The following is a 17,848-nucleotide window of genomic DNA, read 5'->3' on the forward strand; positions in this document are numbered from 1 at the left end:
CCCATTACTGGGTATATATCCAAAGGATTACAAATCGTTCTACTATAAGGACACGTGTACACGAATGTTCATTGCAGCACTGTTTACAATAGCAAAGACCTGGAACCAACCCAAATGCCCTTCGACGATAGACTGGATAGGGAAAATGTGGCACATATACACCATGGAATATTATGCAGCCATCAAAAACGATGAGTTTGGGTCCTTTGTAGGGACATGGATGAACCTGGAAACCATCATTCTCAGCAAACTGACAGAAGAGCAGAAGATCAAACACCGCATGTTCTCACTCATAGGTGGGTGTTGAACAATGAGAACACATGGACACAGGGAGGGGAGCACTACACACTGGGGTCAGTTGGGGGGAAATAGGGGAGGGACGGTGGGGGGTGGGAAGCTGGGGAGAGATAGCAAGGGGAGAAATGCCAGATGTAGGTGATGGGGAGGAAGGCAGCAAATCACACTGCCACGTGTGTTCCTATGCAACAATTTTGCATGTTCTTCACATGTACCCCAAAACCTAAAATGCAATAAAATAAATAAATGGGAAAAAAAAAAAAAGAAGGAATCAGAATTCCTACTTCATAGGCTGTTTTCACAACTAAATGAAATAAAACATGTAAAGCACAGGGTCTGCGGTATTATAAGCTTTCCATCAACAGTAATTATTAATACCAGTAAATGCTTTTACCAAAGGAATGAAAATAATTCCTGGAGCTGCTATTAAACCTTGAATATGCATAGATATGTCATGAACTACAAAGCGCTATGCCAATATGTAATCTGTACTTTGCCCTCTGTATGCTGCCTAAAGCTGGCACTCCACAAACAAATGGTGGTAGGTCAATTAAAGAAGTCATCTTTCATTTCACATCTGTCTTGTGAAAGTGTCATTTTGAGGCTTTACAGTGTTACTACACTGGCCTCCCAATGTGCCAGATATTTGGGAAACAGATTCCTACATATAATATTGAAAGGCGCCATAAATATATACAATTATTTTGTTGTCGATTTAAACATTTTAAATAGACGAGTTTAAAAAAAAGAAAATGCAAACATTCTTTATGTCTTTTAGTCTGCATGCTCTGTACTCTTCGGTCCCAAATTCTCAAGAGTCTTAATAGATGAGATGTGACTGGTCAGCACTGAAGCAGTGCATGCTGATAATGAAAATAGTGACTGGCATGTTTTGAGGACCTACTGTGTACTAAGCTTACATGCCAACAGCGTAGCTCCTCATTTTGCAGATGGGAAAACTAAAGCTGGAGTAGTAAATAAAATGTTTACAGCTAATAGCTGGCAGAGGCAGGAATCGATGACTGCAGAGCACAATTTTCTAAGCCCGTCCACTTTACTGCCTCTGGGTCAGGTGTTTTACTTGGAATTTCCAAGCCCCCAGTACTGATGAGATGGCTGTTAGTTGAAACTAATGTGAAAATTTTCCTCCCATCTAGTTCTCAACTATGAAGATACCAGTCAGAATCCCGGGGCCTTCACTCATGCCCAGCTGAAGCCCGAAAGATGAGGGCATAGACTAAGACACTGGTTCAGAGGCTGTAATGAGCCATGTTTTTCCGTTTCAATGATTTTTTTTTAATTTGCAGTTTCAATTCTGATTGGTTGATCAGGGTTTTTGTTGCTATCTCTTCAATGGTTCTGTGAAAATATTAAGATTTTGGTTTAGTTCATGGCTTAATTCAGCAAGATTTGAAACGTAACTTATTATATACTTGGGCTCTTTATATAGAATTGATTATTGACTTTGTGAGTGCATTGAGCAGGCAGGAAAGAAGTAGTCTTGGAGGATGAGTTAACTCAGCAACCTGCAGGCCAATGTTTGGTTTAGCCATACAGAGTCACCATCTTTGTAGGTAAAAAATGATTGAATGTCAGCAAATGCGTATGTTTCAACTTAATACTATACATGCAAGGCACCTAGAGGCAAAGAATCTGTTAACTTATCTGGCTTTGGCTCCAGTGAAGCAACAAATATTCATTGAACATTCGTGAGTAAGACTCTGAGTATGAAGATAAGTAAAAGCAAAATCCTGTCCTCAAGAAGCTTATGTCCTAGTTGAAGAGATAAAATAAACTCATGGCCGGGCGCGGTGGCTCAAGCCTGTAATCCCAGCACTTTGGGAGGCCGAGGCGGGTGGATCACGAGGTCAAGAGATCGAGACCATCCTGGTCAACATGGTGAAACCCCGTCTCTACTAAAAGTACAAAAAATTAGCTGGGCATGGTGGCGTGTGCCTGTAATCCCAGCTACTCAGGATGCTGAGGCAGGAGAATTGCCTAAACCCAGGAGGCGGAGGTTGCGGTGAGCCGAGATCACGCCATTGCACTCCAGCCTGGGTAACAAGAGCGAGACTCCGTCCCAAAAAAAAAATAAAATAAAATAAACTCATGAATTGTTCAGATAACAATAATAATGTGGAAAATGGTAGCTTCGTTGTAAGAGAGTACCTGAGCAAATACTAAATAAATGGCCAGACCAAGAATGACAGGACTTCAGAGAAAAGAATAGATCATTTGGTGTTAAACAATATGTAGTAGATGAGGTATATGAATCAAAGAGTATTTGGATCAGTGAAGAATGAATCAGGCAATACATAGAAGTGGGAAACATCAAAATATACTCTTTACATCCAACTGAAAATCAAGGTAGAAAGAAGAATTAGAGGCGATTTATGATGGGCCCCAATAACATACTGAGAAGCCATGCCTTTTTCCTGTAAATGGAAATCAGCGGAAGCTATTGAGAGAGATAAGAAGAGCCTGGATATCAGTGCAAATAGAAAATCCACACAAAATACTTTGCGGGATCAATGTACACCATGCGGCTAACGGTTACGCTAGGAGCCCAGACCTCACCACTGTGCAGTATAGCCATGTAACAAAATCACACTTGTACCCATTAAATTTATAGAAATTTAGAAATTTTGTGAATTTTAAAAAGACATTGTAGCTATAGTTTACATATAAGGAGACCTAAAGCACAGAGAAGTATCTTGCCTAAGGTCACACGAAAAGTAAATAACTGACTGACCTTAGACCCAAGGCAGTCCAACAAGAAAGTGCCACTTTTTTTTCTTTCTTTTTTGAAGACAGGATCTCAACCTTGCCCAGGTTGGTCTACAGTGCCCCAGTCATAGCTCATTGCAGCTTCCTTGGCTCAGGTGATCCTTCTTGCCTTATCCTCCCAAGTAGCTGGGACCACAGGCATGCCCCACCATGCCTGGCTAATTTTTTATAGAGATAGGGTCTCCCTATGTTACCAAGGCTGGTCTCAGACTCTTGGGTTTAAGGGATCCTCCTGCCTAGGCCTCCCAAAGTGCTGAATACAGGCATGAGCCACCACACCTGGCCAAAGTCCCACTATTTAACACCATAAGCCAGCAAGAGAAATGAAAACATATGACCAGACAAAAACTGGTTCATGAATAATCATAGCAGTATTATTCCTAGCAGTTAAAAAGTAGAAACAACTCAAATGCTCATCAGCTGATAAATGGATAAACAAAATGTGGTATATTCATATAATGGATACTATTACTATTGCTATTCAGCCATAGGAAGAATGAAGAACTGATACATACTACAACATGAATGAACCTTGAAAATTGTATGCCAAGTGAAAGGAGCCAGTCAGTCCCAAATGTCCATGTCTTCTATGATTCCATTTATGTGAAATTTCCATGAGAATCGGAAAGTAGATTGGTGTCTACCTAGGACTATAGGAATAGGGAATGGAAAGTAGCTGCTAATGGGTATGGAGTTTTTGGGGGGAGGTAAAGAAAATATCCTAAATTTAATTATAGAGATGATTGTGTGATTATGCAATTATACTAAAAACCACTGAACTCTACACTTTAAGTACATCTTGTGGTATGTGAATTGTATCTCGCTAAAGCTGTAAAAGTATTTAAGCATCTAAGATGACTCCAGGTTTTGTGCAGTGACACCCAGATACCAACAGAAACAGAGTTTGATACGTAGATTTGTCAGTTCCATGTCTACGAATGGGACAGGTCCCATGCCAGTCCTTCCATGAAAATGAAAATCCAGAAGCCAATGACAGCTTTTTCTGCTGCCAGAAAGCTGACAGTTTTCTATTAGCAACTTAGATTCTGTAGGCACCAGTCCTGCTTAGAAGACTCAGTTACATTGTTACCTTCCTAGCCAGTCCAAACATGTTAGAGTCAGTTGATAATGATGTAGACAGATGTGCTACATTTGTCTTGTCTTGCTTTTGTTCTGCAGTTTTTGAAGAGCCTGAAGATCCAAGCAACAGATCATTTTTCTCTGAAATTATCTCGTCGATTTCGGATGTGAAGTTCAGCCACAGTGGAAGGTATATCATGACCAGGGACTATCTGACCGTTAAAGTCTGGGATCTCAACATGGAAAACCGCCCCATCGAGACTTACCAGGTACAGAACCCCAGGCACCCATAGGTATATTGAACACTCCCTTTGTGAGCTTTTAAGTCAGCCCCTGTTTATAATCCAGCAAAATGAAAGGCAATGCATGCCGATACAGTCAGTAAAATGGCACAGGCTGTAAGTGCCACGGATTTAAGACAAAGGTGCATGTGAAGAGGCTAGAATTCAATTTAATTGATATGGACTGAGCACTCATGTGGAATGGATATTATAGAGGTAAACAAACGATTCTGCTCTCATGAAGCTTACCATCTGGTAGAAAAGTCAGATGATGAACAAGGAATGGAGTGTACATCTCTGCAAGAGTTGGTCCAGCCAGGTGAGGAAGGTTTTCCCAAGGAAGTGACCCTTACGCTGAGTCTTAACTGCCATGAACTAGTCAGGAAATGCATGCTCTTAAAGTAGTGTGTTCAAAGGCCTGGAGTCAAGAGAAACGAGGTGTATTAAGGATGCTCACACCTTGAATATGAATCACAAAGGCAGAAAGATGAGCCTGGACATAGAGGCAAGGGGCTGATCCCTAGGCCCTGGTAATGTAGAGTAAGCTGTTTTGCCTGTGGACTGGGTACAATGGAAAGCCATTAAAGTTTTACACCAGGAAATGACATTGTGAGTTTTAGTTTTTACTGTGTGTTTCACTTTGCAGTTTGCCAAACGGACAGTTTACATAAGAGGAGATGATGGCAATTTGGTCTGGTAATGGTAGCGTCCAGATGGAAGGATGGGTAGGATGAAGAGTCAATGAGGTTTGCTTGGTACTGATTAAATGTGCAGGGAGAGGAATCAAGAAGACTGTGTGGAAGTTTTGGACTTAAGTGTTGGGTCGATGGTGTAAATGCAAGGGAACAAAGGAGGAGGAATTGTTTAGGGTGGTTTTGTTGAAAGAGGAAGACCAGACTTTGAAGTAGAGAAGATTTAAAGAAGCAAAATCCAGGCAAGAATATAATGAAAGAAGAGTGTAATGAAAGCAAAGATCAAGTGGTGGGGATAAACTAACCCTATTTTAAGCTATTTGGGGTTAGATAAAAAGAAGTGGGGGAATTCTACACAGAAGGATTTGATTTACATTTTTTCCTTGAGATGTAATTTACATATCATAATAATCAGCCTTTCAAAGTGCACAATTCAATGATCTTAGTTTACTCACAAACCACCGCTATCTAATTCCAGATCATTTTCATCACTGACATTTTTTAATGAACATTCTGGTTGTGCTGGGGAGGACATGTGTGTGGGAGGGACGTTGGAATGAAGGTAGCCAGATTTTGATATATTTCCAAGGTAAAAGGTAATCCAAGGATTACTCCAAAATTTTTGTCCTGAGCAATTAGAAAAGTAGAGTTGCCAGTTTATTTAGATGAGAAAATCGAGAGTTTGGTTTTGGCTCTGTTAAGCCAATTAAACATCCAAACAGACACAGAAAGTAGACAGCTGAATGTGAGTCTGGATATATTTAGCTTCAAGATATAAATCTGACACTCACAAGTAGATAGAGGGTATTTAAAGCCACAGGACTGGATGAGATCTTCTAGGCAATTAGTATAATTAAAGAAGAGGTTATAAAATATGACCTAGTTGAGAATAGGAAGAGGACTTGGCAAGAGAGATTTGGGGAAACTAGCCAGTGAGATGAGAGGAGTGACTAGGAAGCCAAGAGAAGAAAATGTCTTAAGGAAAAAGAAGTCACCGACTGCCGAACGCTTTGCTGAATTAAGTAAAACAGGAGACTAAGAACTCGGATTTAGTAAGTGGAGGTTATCCGTAGCCTGAATGGCAGAGGAATAGTTGTAGAGTGGTGTGAATAAATGTCTGATTGGGGTGAGTTCAAGAAACGGAAGATGGGAACGTAATGAGGACAAACAACTGTTTCAACAAGTTTACTCTGACAAAGAACAGAGAAATGGAAGGGTAGCTGAAATGGGATTCTGGCTGAAGGAAGTTATTACAGTATGTTTTCTACTGATAAGAATAAGCCACTAGAGAGAAAGACCATTAGAGAGAGAGAGACCACTGAAAGAGCAAAGCCCTTGAGGGAAGCCAGAGGGGATGGAGTCCATTGCAGAATTGGCCATAGATGGTAAGATGCATAGATAATTCATCTGTCGAAGGAAGGAGAGCAGTCTTCATATATAGATGAAGCAGGTTTGTGAATTTTGTGATGGGATCATGTAGGTGTTTTCTTTAGCAAAATAAATAGTAAGGTCATTAGCCAAATGGGAAGGAAGAAAAGGGGTAAAGTTTTCATCTAAGAAAGAGAATTGTTGCAGAGTGGTAGGTTTGCTCGGGGATCCACTCCAAATTTATATAATAAATTTAAAGGGAGATTAATTTGTATGATTATGTTTCTTCCCAGCCACATTCGCCAGCTTGGTACAGGTAAAGAAAGGGTAGAAAGTTAGATTTCACCAGTGATGGGGTTTTGCCAAATGAGTACAATGGAAAGAGAGAGCAAGAAAGGCAACCTTGTTGAATATATATGCTAAGGGAGTGACCGTAATGATGCACTGCTGAATCAAAGCTGGGGGAGAGGGGAGATAATGAATTTGAAGAATTGGTAGAATCAGTGTACTAGAAGGAGTGAATAAAAAGACAGGAGGTAACAACAGCAACAGAGTGAGACTCATTCCACAGGTACAGAGATAACAATGACCAGGTTCATAATGTGACCAAGAAAGCAAAGGACAAAACCCATTGAATATGATGAGATCAAGTAACTGGGAGGCTAGAGTGCTTAATAAAAATAGTGGCAGGAATAGTGATGGAAGAGACAGAGGTGCAAACTTGCTTCAAGGAATGAGCATTAGGGACTGAGAACTTTTGATGGCTGAAAGACAGGTAGCAGGAAGTTTAGTTTGATGGCATGATTTCAAAGGAGTTGAGGACTTTAAATAGGAATAGTTGTCCGGAGCAGCAAGGAGCCCACCTACCCAACATTGGCAGGTGGAGTGACAGCAAAACTCTAGCTACCACTTGAGTGTTTGCAGAGGAGATCCAAATTCCAGTCAGAGGAAGAAGAAGATTGAGAGATGAGGTTGAGGATGCTGGAGACTTTGACGACTCTCTGCAGCAGGTGCTAGAGAAAGGTTGGGGAGCCAGAAGTCACAGCTATATATGTAGTGGAGATAGCTTTGTTTCCCCTATGGTCCAGCACACTCCCTGTTATTTAGAGTGTTACTGTCTCCTAAATTCTACCTCAACTTCAGGGCATGGCTCCACATCACTTGCCCCCAAGCTTTCATTTACAGCCCTTCATCTTTAGCCCAGGACTAGAGTCACCACTAGTGTCCACCTCCATAAGACAAACTGTATAGTGTTCAAATCCTTAACACAAAAGAAATGACAGTGGGAACTAGGACCTGTGTGTGGCTACTGGGGAGCCTTGACTAGGAAGAGCAGATTTAGGACAAAGCTAGTTTTAGAATACAGTTAGCTAGCTTTTACATGAAATAGCTTAAAGATGGTCAATAAACTCTGATTCGGTGAGCCTCCAGAACAGCATGATTGGTTGTGAGGTCCAGTGGGGAAGAATTTAGTGATCAGTTAATACAGGCAATGCTACTATTTCACGTTTTCATACATGCATTCACAGATCTCAATCATGTTTCCATGAATAAAAGGCTGCAGACTTAAGTATGATTAGCTATTTTCAAGTTTTCCTATAGAACAGGGGTTGGCAGACTGCAACTGGTTGTGTTCCAAACCAGCCCCCTATTTGTCTTTGTAGGTTAGTTTTATTGTCACGGCCATATACAATCACTTACTTATCTTCCATGGCTGCTTCTGTGCTGCAATGGCAGAGCTGAGTAGTTGTTGTAGAGACCATATGGCCCACAGAGCTTAAAATATTTACTATCCGGCCCTTTGGAGAAAAAGTTTGTCAACACTTGAACTATACGAACAGACCAATAGAGTTGGCTCTTGGTTGGCCTCATAGCAGTCCACTAATTATAGGACACTGGACTCCCAAAGTAAATATGAGAACCACTCAGTCTAGTGTCAAAAAGCCCATGCACAAGCTAATAGTATCATAGAAAAGTCATATTAGGAAGATGAAAAAAGAACATCAAATAGGATGAGTTTTAAGATCTCTCTTGCTCCACGCTCTAGATGTTGCTCATGTATACATCTTACCTTATTTGCTCCTCTGGTAGGGAAAGGTCCCTCTGATTTGCCTAAGAAGATTTTTTTTCTATGCAATAAAAGATAAATACAGCATACCTTCATCACAGATGTTCTTTTTCTTTAAATGCTGTCAATTGGAGGCAGGCAGGAACTACGCAGACCTTATGTGCAGATGAGGAGAAGTAACGCTTCAGACTAGGTTTTCCCTTGAGTCCGTCCCAACTTCTATCTTTCAAGAATTATTTACAGAGTTCTCTACAATGTCATTCCTGCTAATAGGCATACACTTCCAAAGCACACATGTGTTGATGCTTGATATTCACCTGCAGTGTTTCTATAAGACAAAATCCCAAAAATGAATGGTGACAGGTGAGGAAAGGTTCATCACAAAAAGGACATATGGAACTAGATCTTAAAAAGCTCCCCACTGCCCAGTTTATAAGCCTTCACTGCTGTGCCCCCTAGGGAAGATCAGTGAGTCAGTTTATAGCAAAGATGCCTCTGTACAAGCAGAATACAGCCTCACCCTCACAGTCCCCAAATGCATCTGACAATGCCAACAGCACTGCTGTAGGGGAATTCCCTTGTCACCAAAGCACTGAAGCTGTTACCCTGACAAGGCCTGGAACTGTTTGGAAGTGAGAGAGTAAAGGTGGGAGGAAATGAATTTGCAGAATGAGAAATAACTTCCACTGTCCAAATAAGTCAGAGCTTTTCAAATACCCAAAACATCTCATGGAACATAGGATGAGCCTGACCTCATTCCTTTGCCCTAGACTTAAGCACACAACTAGGTCTCAAGCTCAGCATCCAACGGAACTGTTGAGATCAAAGGAAGAGAAGGAGCCATGGCTGCAGAAAAAAGGAGATTGAATCATCACTGTTAAAGTTAAATACCAATACCCTTGGTAGCCTCCCTCTGCTTTTACTCAGTTCTATGTCATCTCTCAGCCTCACTAGAGTTCATTATCACAGTTCCTGTCAAGGACTAGGACCCACCAGAGCAAGCTGGAGCCAGGTTGCTAGTGCAGCTCAGAGTGTGTGCTCCAGAGCCTGATCCCAGGGCTCGGTTCCTTCCCCTTCTATCATTTTCTTTTCTGTGTGATCTTGCACAAATGATATCATATCTCTGTACTTCATGCTCCATTAAAGTAAAGAGAATGAAAGCACTTACATCATAAGATGGCTTTAGAGATGAAATGAGGTTTTGATAGATAAAGCACCTGGCCAGTAATGACAAGCCAGCATATTGGGTATGCGTTATTATTGCCACTCTGTGCTAGTGGGTTCAGGAAGGATGACCTTCGAAACAGTGAACCCAGGCTACTACTCTCTGAAGCTTATTTGTCTATTTGGCACTTACGTCTGAGTTGCTGAATGTAACTGGAGAAAAATATTCAACTATGCTTGATCAGCCTTATTTGACATTCATGTCCAAAGTCAAGTGTCCCATGGTGCCTTCCAGAAATCTGACAGTTTCCCCGCCATTCCTCTCTCCTGATCACTCTCAATTGATAACCATGCTGCAGCTTTCATTGGAAAAGAGAAATCAGGCACGAATCGCCACATACTGCAGGACGACACCTTTGACCTCAGAGTCTACTTGACAGCTCCATGTGTAGACACATCTCTAAATCATTGTGCCCAGAAGTGAACATGGCACCCCCTTCCTTCCACTTTCTCAGGAGAAAGATCAGGGATTTATTTTTGACTCCTGTTTTTCTCTCCACACCTCAGAGTTGACCCAAGTCCTATCTGTTCTTTCTCTAAACAAAAGGAGACTCTGACCAGCCCCCATCACTGCCCACGCCCGGATCCAAGCCAACATCTATCACTCAGGTTATAACTGGTCTCCCTGCCTTTGTCTTTGCACTCTTAGGATTCCCTGCAACACAGCAGATGATCAGTAATCCTCTCTGTGAGGTCTCTTCTTCCTCAGGATAAAGGGCCTATGTAAACTGATCATTTGCTCCCCCAGCTGCTTGCTCAGGACTCTCCCACCACACTCTCTCCAGGACTCCTACCTATAGGCCTTTGTGTTTGCTGTTTCCTGTGCTTGGAAAGCCTCCCCCTCACCCCAAATCAAGACATCACTGTGGCTCATTCATCCCCAATGCTACCTCATCTAGTGAAGCCTTGACTGCTAGCCCTGTATAAAATAATATACCCCCCCAAGATCTCCCAGCCTCTATTTCCTTACATTTTTGTTCTATGATTTTATCACCATCTAAACATCTTATTTGTTTACTTGGTTATATAGTCTCTCCCATGACACTGGGATGAAAGCACCACAAGAATATTTGGCTAACTGCTGTATCTGAAGTGCATAGTAGGTATTGAGGAATTTGTTGAAAAGAATGGATGAATGGTGACCTCTAATGCCCATGAGCAAATCAGCTTAGAAAATGAGAATCTACCCCTTATTGAGTCCTATTGGATGCCACTGTCTATACAAGCGAGCTTGATTAATCCGTATCAGCCACATGAGAAGCTCAGGAATCCATCCTAATATCCCACAGCTAGAAACGGCCAAGCTTAGGTTCACATCCAGGGCCATCTGATTCAAGGCACATGTACAACGAAAGATTTAACAGCTCACATCAGAAGAGGAGGTATTTGCAGAAATAATAACGTTTAAAATACTGTAATACCTCACCTTCTCGATATGTTTCCTCTCCAGGTTCATGACTACCTCCGCAGCAAGCTGTGTTCCCTCTATGAAAATGACTGCATTTTTGATAAATTTGAGTGTGTTTGGAATGGGTCAGACAGGTAAGAAAGGCTCTGTGGCTGAGGAACCTTCCAAAAGTTGCCTTGAGGCAGCGTTGGGCAATTTATCCTGAGTACAGCCAAAGGGAGGTCAAAATTGGGCCCCAAAGCCTGGCTGAAATGCATAATGGGGGCCCCTGGTGACCCTTGAAGTCATGCCTGGAAAGAAGGGAAGGACGTGGTAAGACCCTTGAATCCTGTCTCTGAAGTGGCACAGATAACACCTTAATGTTAATAAGAAAGTCCTATCTTTTGCACACAAGACACTTCCAGTGCTAGGTCAACATGCCTAAATTAAGATCACTTATCCACCAGCAAATTCCAGCCTGAACAGTTCAGATTACTTCCAAGTGGGCTTTCCAGATCAAAAATTATCCCTTGAAGCTGCTAGTGGAGACCTGGCCAACGGCCCTGGTGGTTCATTAACTGAAATCTAGTCAACCTCATTTATCACAGTCCCTCAAAGTGATTTATTACTATTTTAAGGCCTTTGATTTGAACAGTACTTCATAATACCTCCCAATAGTTCATTTTTAGTTTGACAAATACAAATGATTCTCTGACTTTCGTGAGAACTAAATGCAAGCAACCAGGGGCTGATTTCGTTCCCTGATGAAGGTGGTACCAATAATAGTGTTTCAAAGCATAGAAATTCTATTATGGCAAGACATTCAGACATTTGAGCCTTTAGTGAATATGAACTGTCTGTCTGTCTGTCTCTCTCTCTCTCTCTTGCTCTGTTTCTTGGCTTTCTTTGCCACTGATCCAAAATTAAACCCCTCCTTAGCAGGCTTGGAAAGAGTCCCCACATGGCAAAGGACCCAAGGCACACTGACCAGTTGGTATAGGACAGAGAGCAAAGTAACTGTGGCATATGAACAAAATCCCCCATGGGGAAAAGAAGCCAGCCCTATCATTTTATTCTTTATTTGTTTATATAGATATTTATTCATATATTATTATGTACATATCTGTTGCTATTGCTCAAATTTTTCCTCTATCTATCTTGGTCTTGATTCAAAACTACACTTATTAGGCACCCACTATATGCCAAACACCTTCATACACATCATTTTATTTAATCCCAGCCACAGTCTAACAAGATTATTTTCATCATTCTCATTTTATAGTTAAGGAAATTGAGGCTTAGTAAGATAATCTTCCCAACCTCATAAAGTCATAAGTAGTAAAGACAAAAGTAAGAAGTTTTGAGTTTGAATCCTAACATCAACCTTCTTTCTATAGCATCACAACTGGGAGATTTTATTTCTCTTTCAGATAAGGTTTGTTATTATTTAAAAAAAAAAAAAAAAAGACTATCTCTTCCTTGTTTAAAAGTAAGTCGGGTCATGGTGGGGAAGCAAATGGCAAAGCATAGGAAGCAGTGAAGCCAACTGCCTGAATACTTATGCCCCAGAGTCAAGCATATGTAGGTTTGAAGGTGGACTTTACCACCTACTAGCAATGTGACACTGAGCACTTAATTCTCTGTAAAACAGTTTTATGGGATAATAGAAGTTGAAATGAGATCATGGAGGCAAAGCCCTCAGCACCCTGCCTGACAAGGTATTAACAGTCCACTTCAGTACACAGACACAGTTCACAACATGAGTTTGATGAGCCAGAGTAACAAAATCTAAACTTTGCCTAATTTACCTGGTACAGCTGAGGACGTGCCCAAAAACACATACCCCTTGCTGTGGCCCAATCTTGTCAGCTTTTTCCTTCACCTCTCTACACATCCCAAATCATTTGAGAAAGGGAGTTCGTGCTCTCTCAACTTTAGAAGCCAGTCAGAGCTCCACCCAAACGTGAGTGGGAGCCAGCCCCTCCTAGGGAACCACTGTGTGATGGCATTTGCAGACATCCTCGCCCAAGGAATCTCTCTTCCCCCACCTCAGCTTGTCACCGTGTCTGAAATGTCACCATTATTCAGTACCTTGCTTCTGGAAGACATTGGGTGTTCACTTCCCTCCTGATTGGTTACAGCTATACTTAAGAGGGGATAAGTCTTGTAAAAATGTGGAAACCATCTGTCCATCTACTATAAAATTTTTTATTTCCTCATCCCAAATGCTTTTAAAATTTGAATTTGCTTACTTGCTTCCCAGGTAAGACCATGATGACATCTGTTTTATAGATAAGTTTTCTAAAAAGGTCAAATTCTGCACTAGTTCTCAGCAGGGGAGAGGACACACCCTGGGTTCGTGCACGGTGCCACCAGCATCTCTCCCGCCACTGGGCTGATGCCATAAACCCTTAGAGGTCAGATGGCCTAGGAACCCCCTAATGGTGGCCAAGCCTTAAACACATACAACTGCTTATTGTTTTCAAAAGTGTGTCTACTTCAACAAACCTCATTCTAGTGTCACATTCCTGATGGGAGGTAGGTAGGACTGGGATCATCAAAAACACCGGATACCTTTACTGAGCCAAAGAATCAAAAGGAATCCATGGAGCAAAAGTAAATTACAAGGAGAGTTCTCACCGTCCCTCCTTTTCAAGCCTAGCCAAAAAGCTTACTGCATTCAGTAATTTTTTTAAAAAGGCCAACAATCACACTACAGAGCCTGTCCTTATTTTTGTGGTTTTTAGTTTTAGTAAAGTCTGTGGTGTCATAAGCTGGCTATAGCAGGGTATCATTTGCTCCAGAAAGACACAATGAAGACAGGTCATTGCCTTTCTCCGTAACACGCGGTCACTCCCTCTCCTCTCTGCCTTGCAGTGTCATCATGACGGGCTCCTACAACAACTTCTTCAGGATGTTCGACAGAAACACCAAGCGTGATGTGACCCTTGAGGCTTCAAGGGAAAACAGCAAGCCCCGGGCTATCCTCAAACCCCGAAAAGTGTGTGTTGGGGGCAAGCGGAGAAAAGACGAGATCAGTGTCGACAGCCTGGACTTTAGCAAAAAGATCTTGCATACAGCTTGGCATCCTTCAGAAAATATTATAGCAGTGGCGGCTACAAATAACCTATATATATTCCAGGACAAGGTTAACTAGGTGGACAAGTTATTACTTAATAATCTCACATACTGAATACTAGTCAAACAAGTTTTTAAATGTTTCTTTGAGTCTTCATTTGACGCATTGACTTTAATTTCCCTATGCAGGAAATGATTGGAATAGAATTCAAAGGAGTCCAACTTTCCCAGCTCCCCAGTTCTAAGAAACTTTTGTCAAATCCAATAGGTTTGGGACACTTCTGTTTAGAATTGAAAGCTGCCAGCTAACAGTAATTCTTCCATAGTTGACTTGAACTTCTGATGCTTTTATTGCCCCGTTTTCTCTGGTGGGTCCAGTGTTTTGTTCCTAGGTGTCTGCTGCGATAAAATGAGGTTGTCTGTAGTATTTAAGGAGAAAAGAGATAAGTTTTTTTTTAATTAAGCATTTCCATTCGATTGAAAAAATCAACAAAAAATAAACACCATTTACTCTTAGACAAATTCTTCTTGTTTTGTGAAAAAAAACAGAACTAGTCATTATCTCCTGCCATGCCACCATTTTTTTTTCCATTTTCCATTTTCCTTCTTTAAACAATTTCATTTAAGCCAGGGATTTACTACATGAAGCTGAAAAGAGGATGCAGAATGACAAGGAAAGGGCACATCAACCCTGCTATGCTCTTTTTTTTGTAAGCTCCATAGAAACAGCCTGAGAATTTGGCTAGGAAACTTGAATGCTTCAGAGGACAGAAAGAGAGCACTTTCGACACAGTGCTTCCCAGAGTGAGCTTGGCAGGGCCAGGCGGGGCCAAATTCCATCTGCTGCCTTGTTACTCTTGTTTTTTGTGCTCTTAAATGGCTCCATGTAATCCTCTACCTACATGTTCCTTGGCTTTTTTCTCTTCAACCTTTTCCAGCTTATTTATTCCATTGACTTCTAAAGGCCGAGTCCTGGTCGCTTATTATCTGGTGTTCTAAATGAAGCAGTAAGTTGGAAGCAGTGGCACCACCCCTGAGTCCCTGAGAAAGGCTGGTCTGTTCTTTTTGGGTGTTTCTCCTAAGCAGCCCCCTCCTCTCCTCCTGGTTTTGGTAACCAAAAGTAACAATCCATCAACCTCCATTGTACCTAGAACAAAATTGACCAATAAAAATGCTGATTTGTAAAGTCCCATCAGACACTTCTACCTCACCCCAAGCTCGCCATCTGGGAAAACAGACCAGAATGCTCTCTTCTACAGAAACGAACTGTGGGGAAATCCAGCAGCTGTGACATCAGAGTGAATGGAGTCCACTTGAAGCTGTGGAAGATGGTTCATCCTCTTCCCCAGTTGAGGATCGAGATTTATAACTTTCTAGAAAGCCATTTCCAGAATGTTCTACGTGGCACACCTCTGGGAAAGGCACTAAATACATGCAAAGGATTCACAAACTTAGGGAGGGTAGATGGGTGAAGTCCAGAAATCTGGGTCTGGGTTAATATCTCTGTATCTGTCTTGATGACTCATTTCTCCTAACTTCCATTTAGTGCAGGGTGAATGGTTTGAGATGAGAGTTTTTCATTGAAAGAGAAATTCTTTCAGTTCATAGATTTGTTAGAAGTCCTGACTTTCAAGTGTAATTTGCTTTGGAGGAGAAAGAAAATAGTGAAAGAATCATATTGTCTCAATTCTAAGCTGCTATCCATTGACTAATAGCTTTTCGGCAAGGAAATAACTGTCACCTTAGGTAAAAAGTTTTGTAAGATGCAGCACAATTTCAGGAACATTAAAATGGGAAACAGTACATCTCAGAATGGAGGGAGCATGGGAACAAAAATGAGACTTTCTCAATGTTTCTCATTGTTCCTGCAAGGAAAGCCTCTCCTTAGGCATCTCAAGTAAAATGGCTAAGGTGGAAACTCCCTGGGCAAGATTTCTGGCCTGACTGGGAGTGTTCTTGGAGGAGACATGAAAGAGTCAGAAACTTCTGCCACTCATAGAGAATTATGATATTGCAGAAGGCCACTGGGTTATTGGCCTACATTTACCACCAACTTCCTTTATGGCCTTTTCTCCACTTCTCTGGACTCAGCTCTTCTGTCTGTACTAGGTGGGGGGTTGGGACCAATCATTGTATCGCAAACTTAAGAATCAACCCACATTTGTACTATTACCCATGTAATATTTTTTTAAGCCACCTTTTCTTAAAAGCAAGAATTAGCCTCCTCCAAAGAAATAACATGCATGAAATTTCAACTCTTGATATACTAGGTTTTTTCCCTAACATTAATCACGTAATTATCAATATAACAAACATGCACCCAAATACCACTTGAAATCATTTTGTGAACCACCAGGAGCAGGTGTATCAAACTTTGGGACCCTGGGTAACTGATATGACAGAACATTTACACTTTTGGGGGCATTAAAGAGTCTTGATGGTTCTTCACATATTAGAGTCAGCAGAGTTACCCAGAACACACACACGAATAATTTTGGTCATGGTTTAAGGAGTTCATAGGCCCCTTTGCAATTCATCTGTGAACTCCAAATAAAAGCCCCTACACTGGATGTACAAACTGAGATCCAGAGTAGGATGAGTTTGCCAGAGAAGAAAGAGCAGAGAGCAGCCATCCTCTCCTCCATCCCCTGCAAAGCACACATTAGAGCAAGCACCCAAGACTCCTGGACAGGAACAGGAGGGGAAAGCCCTAAAGATTAGGCCTCAGGGAAAAACCACCACCATGTTTCACAAATTACCTGTTCTTTACCAGGTGCTGAACTAGGTATTTTCTATGTGTGATCTCTCAGCCCCAGTACTAGCAATATTTCTTAGATAGTGGCACATAGCAGTCAGTCTGTTTTCCAGCTGACACTAAAAACTGCTTGAAGGCTGATTTGCTACCTTGCAACAATTGGTTCTATTCTAAGGGTCCTGTACTACTTTACACTGCGAGGCCTGCTGCTTGGTAAGAGCCATCAGATTACAACTGGAGGGTATCAGTTGAATGAAGGAAAATGGGAGCCACGCCATCTTTGGCTTTTAATAAAATCACCCTTTTGCAACATTCAGTTCCTGACATTAAAAACAAGTCATGCAAAAAGCTAAACTTTTGTAGACATTCATGCTTTTCTGTCAGGAGGAGGAAGATTAGTTAGAAAAAACAAAAAAAGGAAGACACTAGCCAGCATCAAGTAGTGGGATATGCATAGGCAGATGGGCACTGGGAATCAAGTTGCTTCTTAACTCCTTAAAGTATGGTTCCTGCCTTTACTCTTTTATTGAAAAAAAGCACCTTTAAACCTCTAATTAATTGGTCTTGCAATTAATTCAACCAAATCAGCATGTATTAGACAACATGGAACAATTGTATGGTGGAACAAAGATGAAGCTAAAATTCTGCTAGCTCAGTGGCCCAATAAAATAAGTCTGCTATCTTCATTAAACTTCCTCTGAACATTCTAGGGTCCATTATAATAAAAGGTACGCCCTCCTCAAATGCCCAATTACTAGGGACTTGGGAAGCCATGATTTCCCTTCCTTCAAGCCTACAGAGCAGTTGCTTCACTTCCCCACCACCCCAGAT

The 17,848-nt window shown here is 41.4% G+C and overlaps 1 protein-coding gene across 16 annotated transcripts in view; it reads left to right on the top strand.

The window, feature by feature from the left end:
* The window catches only part of PPP2R2B (protein phosphatase 2 regulatory subunit Bbeta), a 504,947-nt gene extending 487,521 nt beyond the window's left edge, over positions 1–17,426 (top strand). For 14 of the 16 annotated variants that reach the window (XM_032250318.1, XM_032250325.1, XM_032250313.1 and 11 more), the window contains 3 exons: positions 4,264–4,433; positions 11,248–11,339; positions 14,062–17,426. In XM_032250318.1, coding sequence (XP_032106209.1) covers positions 4,264–4,433; positions 11,248–11,339; positions 14,062–14,341 — 542 coding nt within the window. In that variant the 3' untranslated portion in view covers positions 14,342–17,426. The remainder of the gene's footprint in view (positions 1–4,263; positions 4,434–11,247; positions 11,340–14,061) is intronic. The other 2 variants (XM_032250315.1, XM_032250327.1) reach the window with 1 other exon arrangement.
* The last annotated feature ends 422 nt before the right edge of the window (positions 17,427–17,848 follow it).

This window comes from Sapajus apella, unplaced genomic scaffold, assembly GCF_009761245.1.
Source record: "Sapajus apella isolate SASKATOON/1434 unplaced genomic scaffold, GSC_monkey_1.0 scaffold71, whole genome shotgun sequence".
Classification (NCBI taxonomy): domain Eukaryota; kingdom Metazoa; phylum Chordata; class Mammalia; order Primates; family Cebidae; genus Sapajus; species Sapajus apella.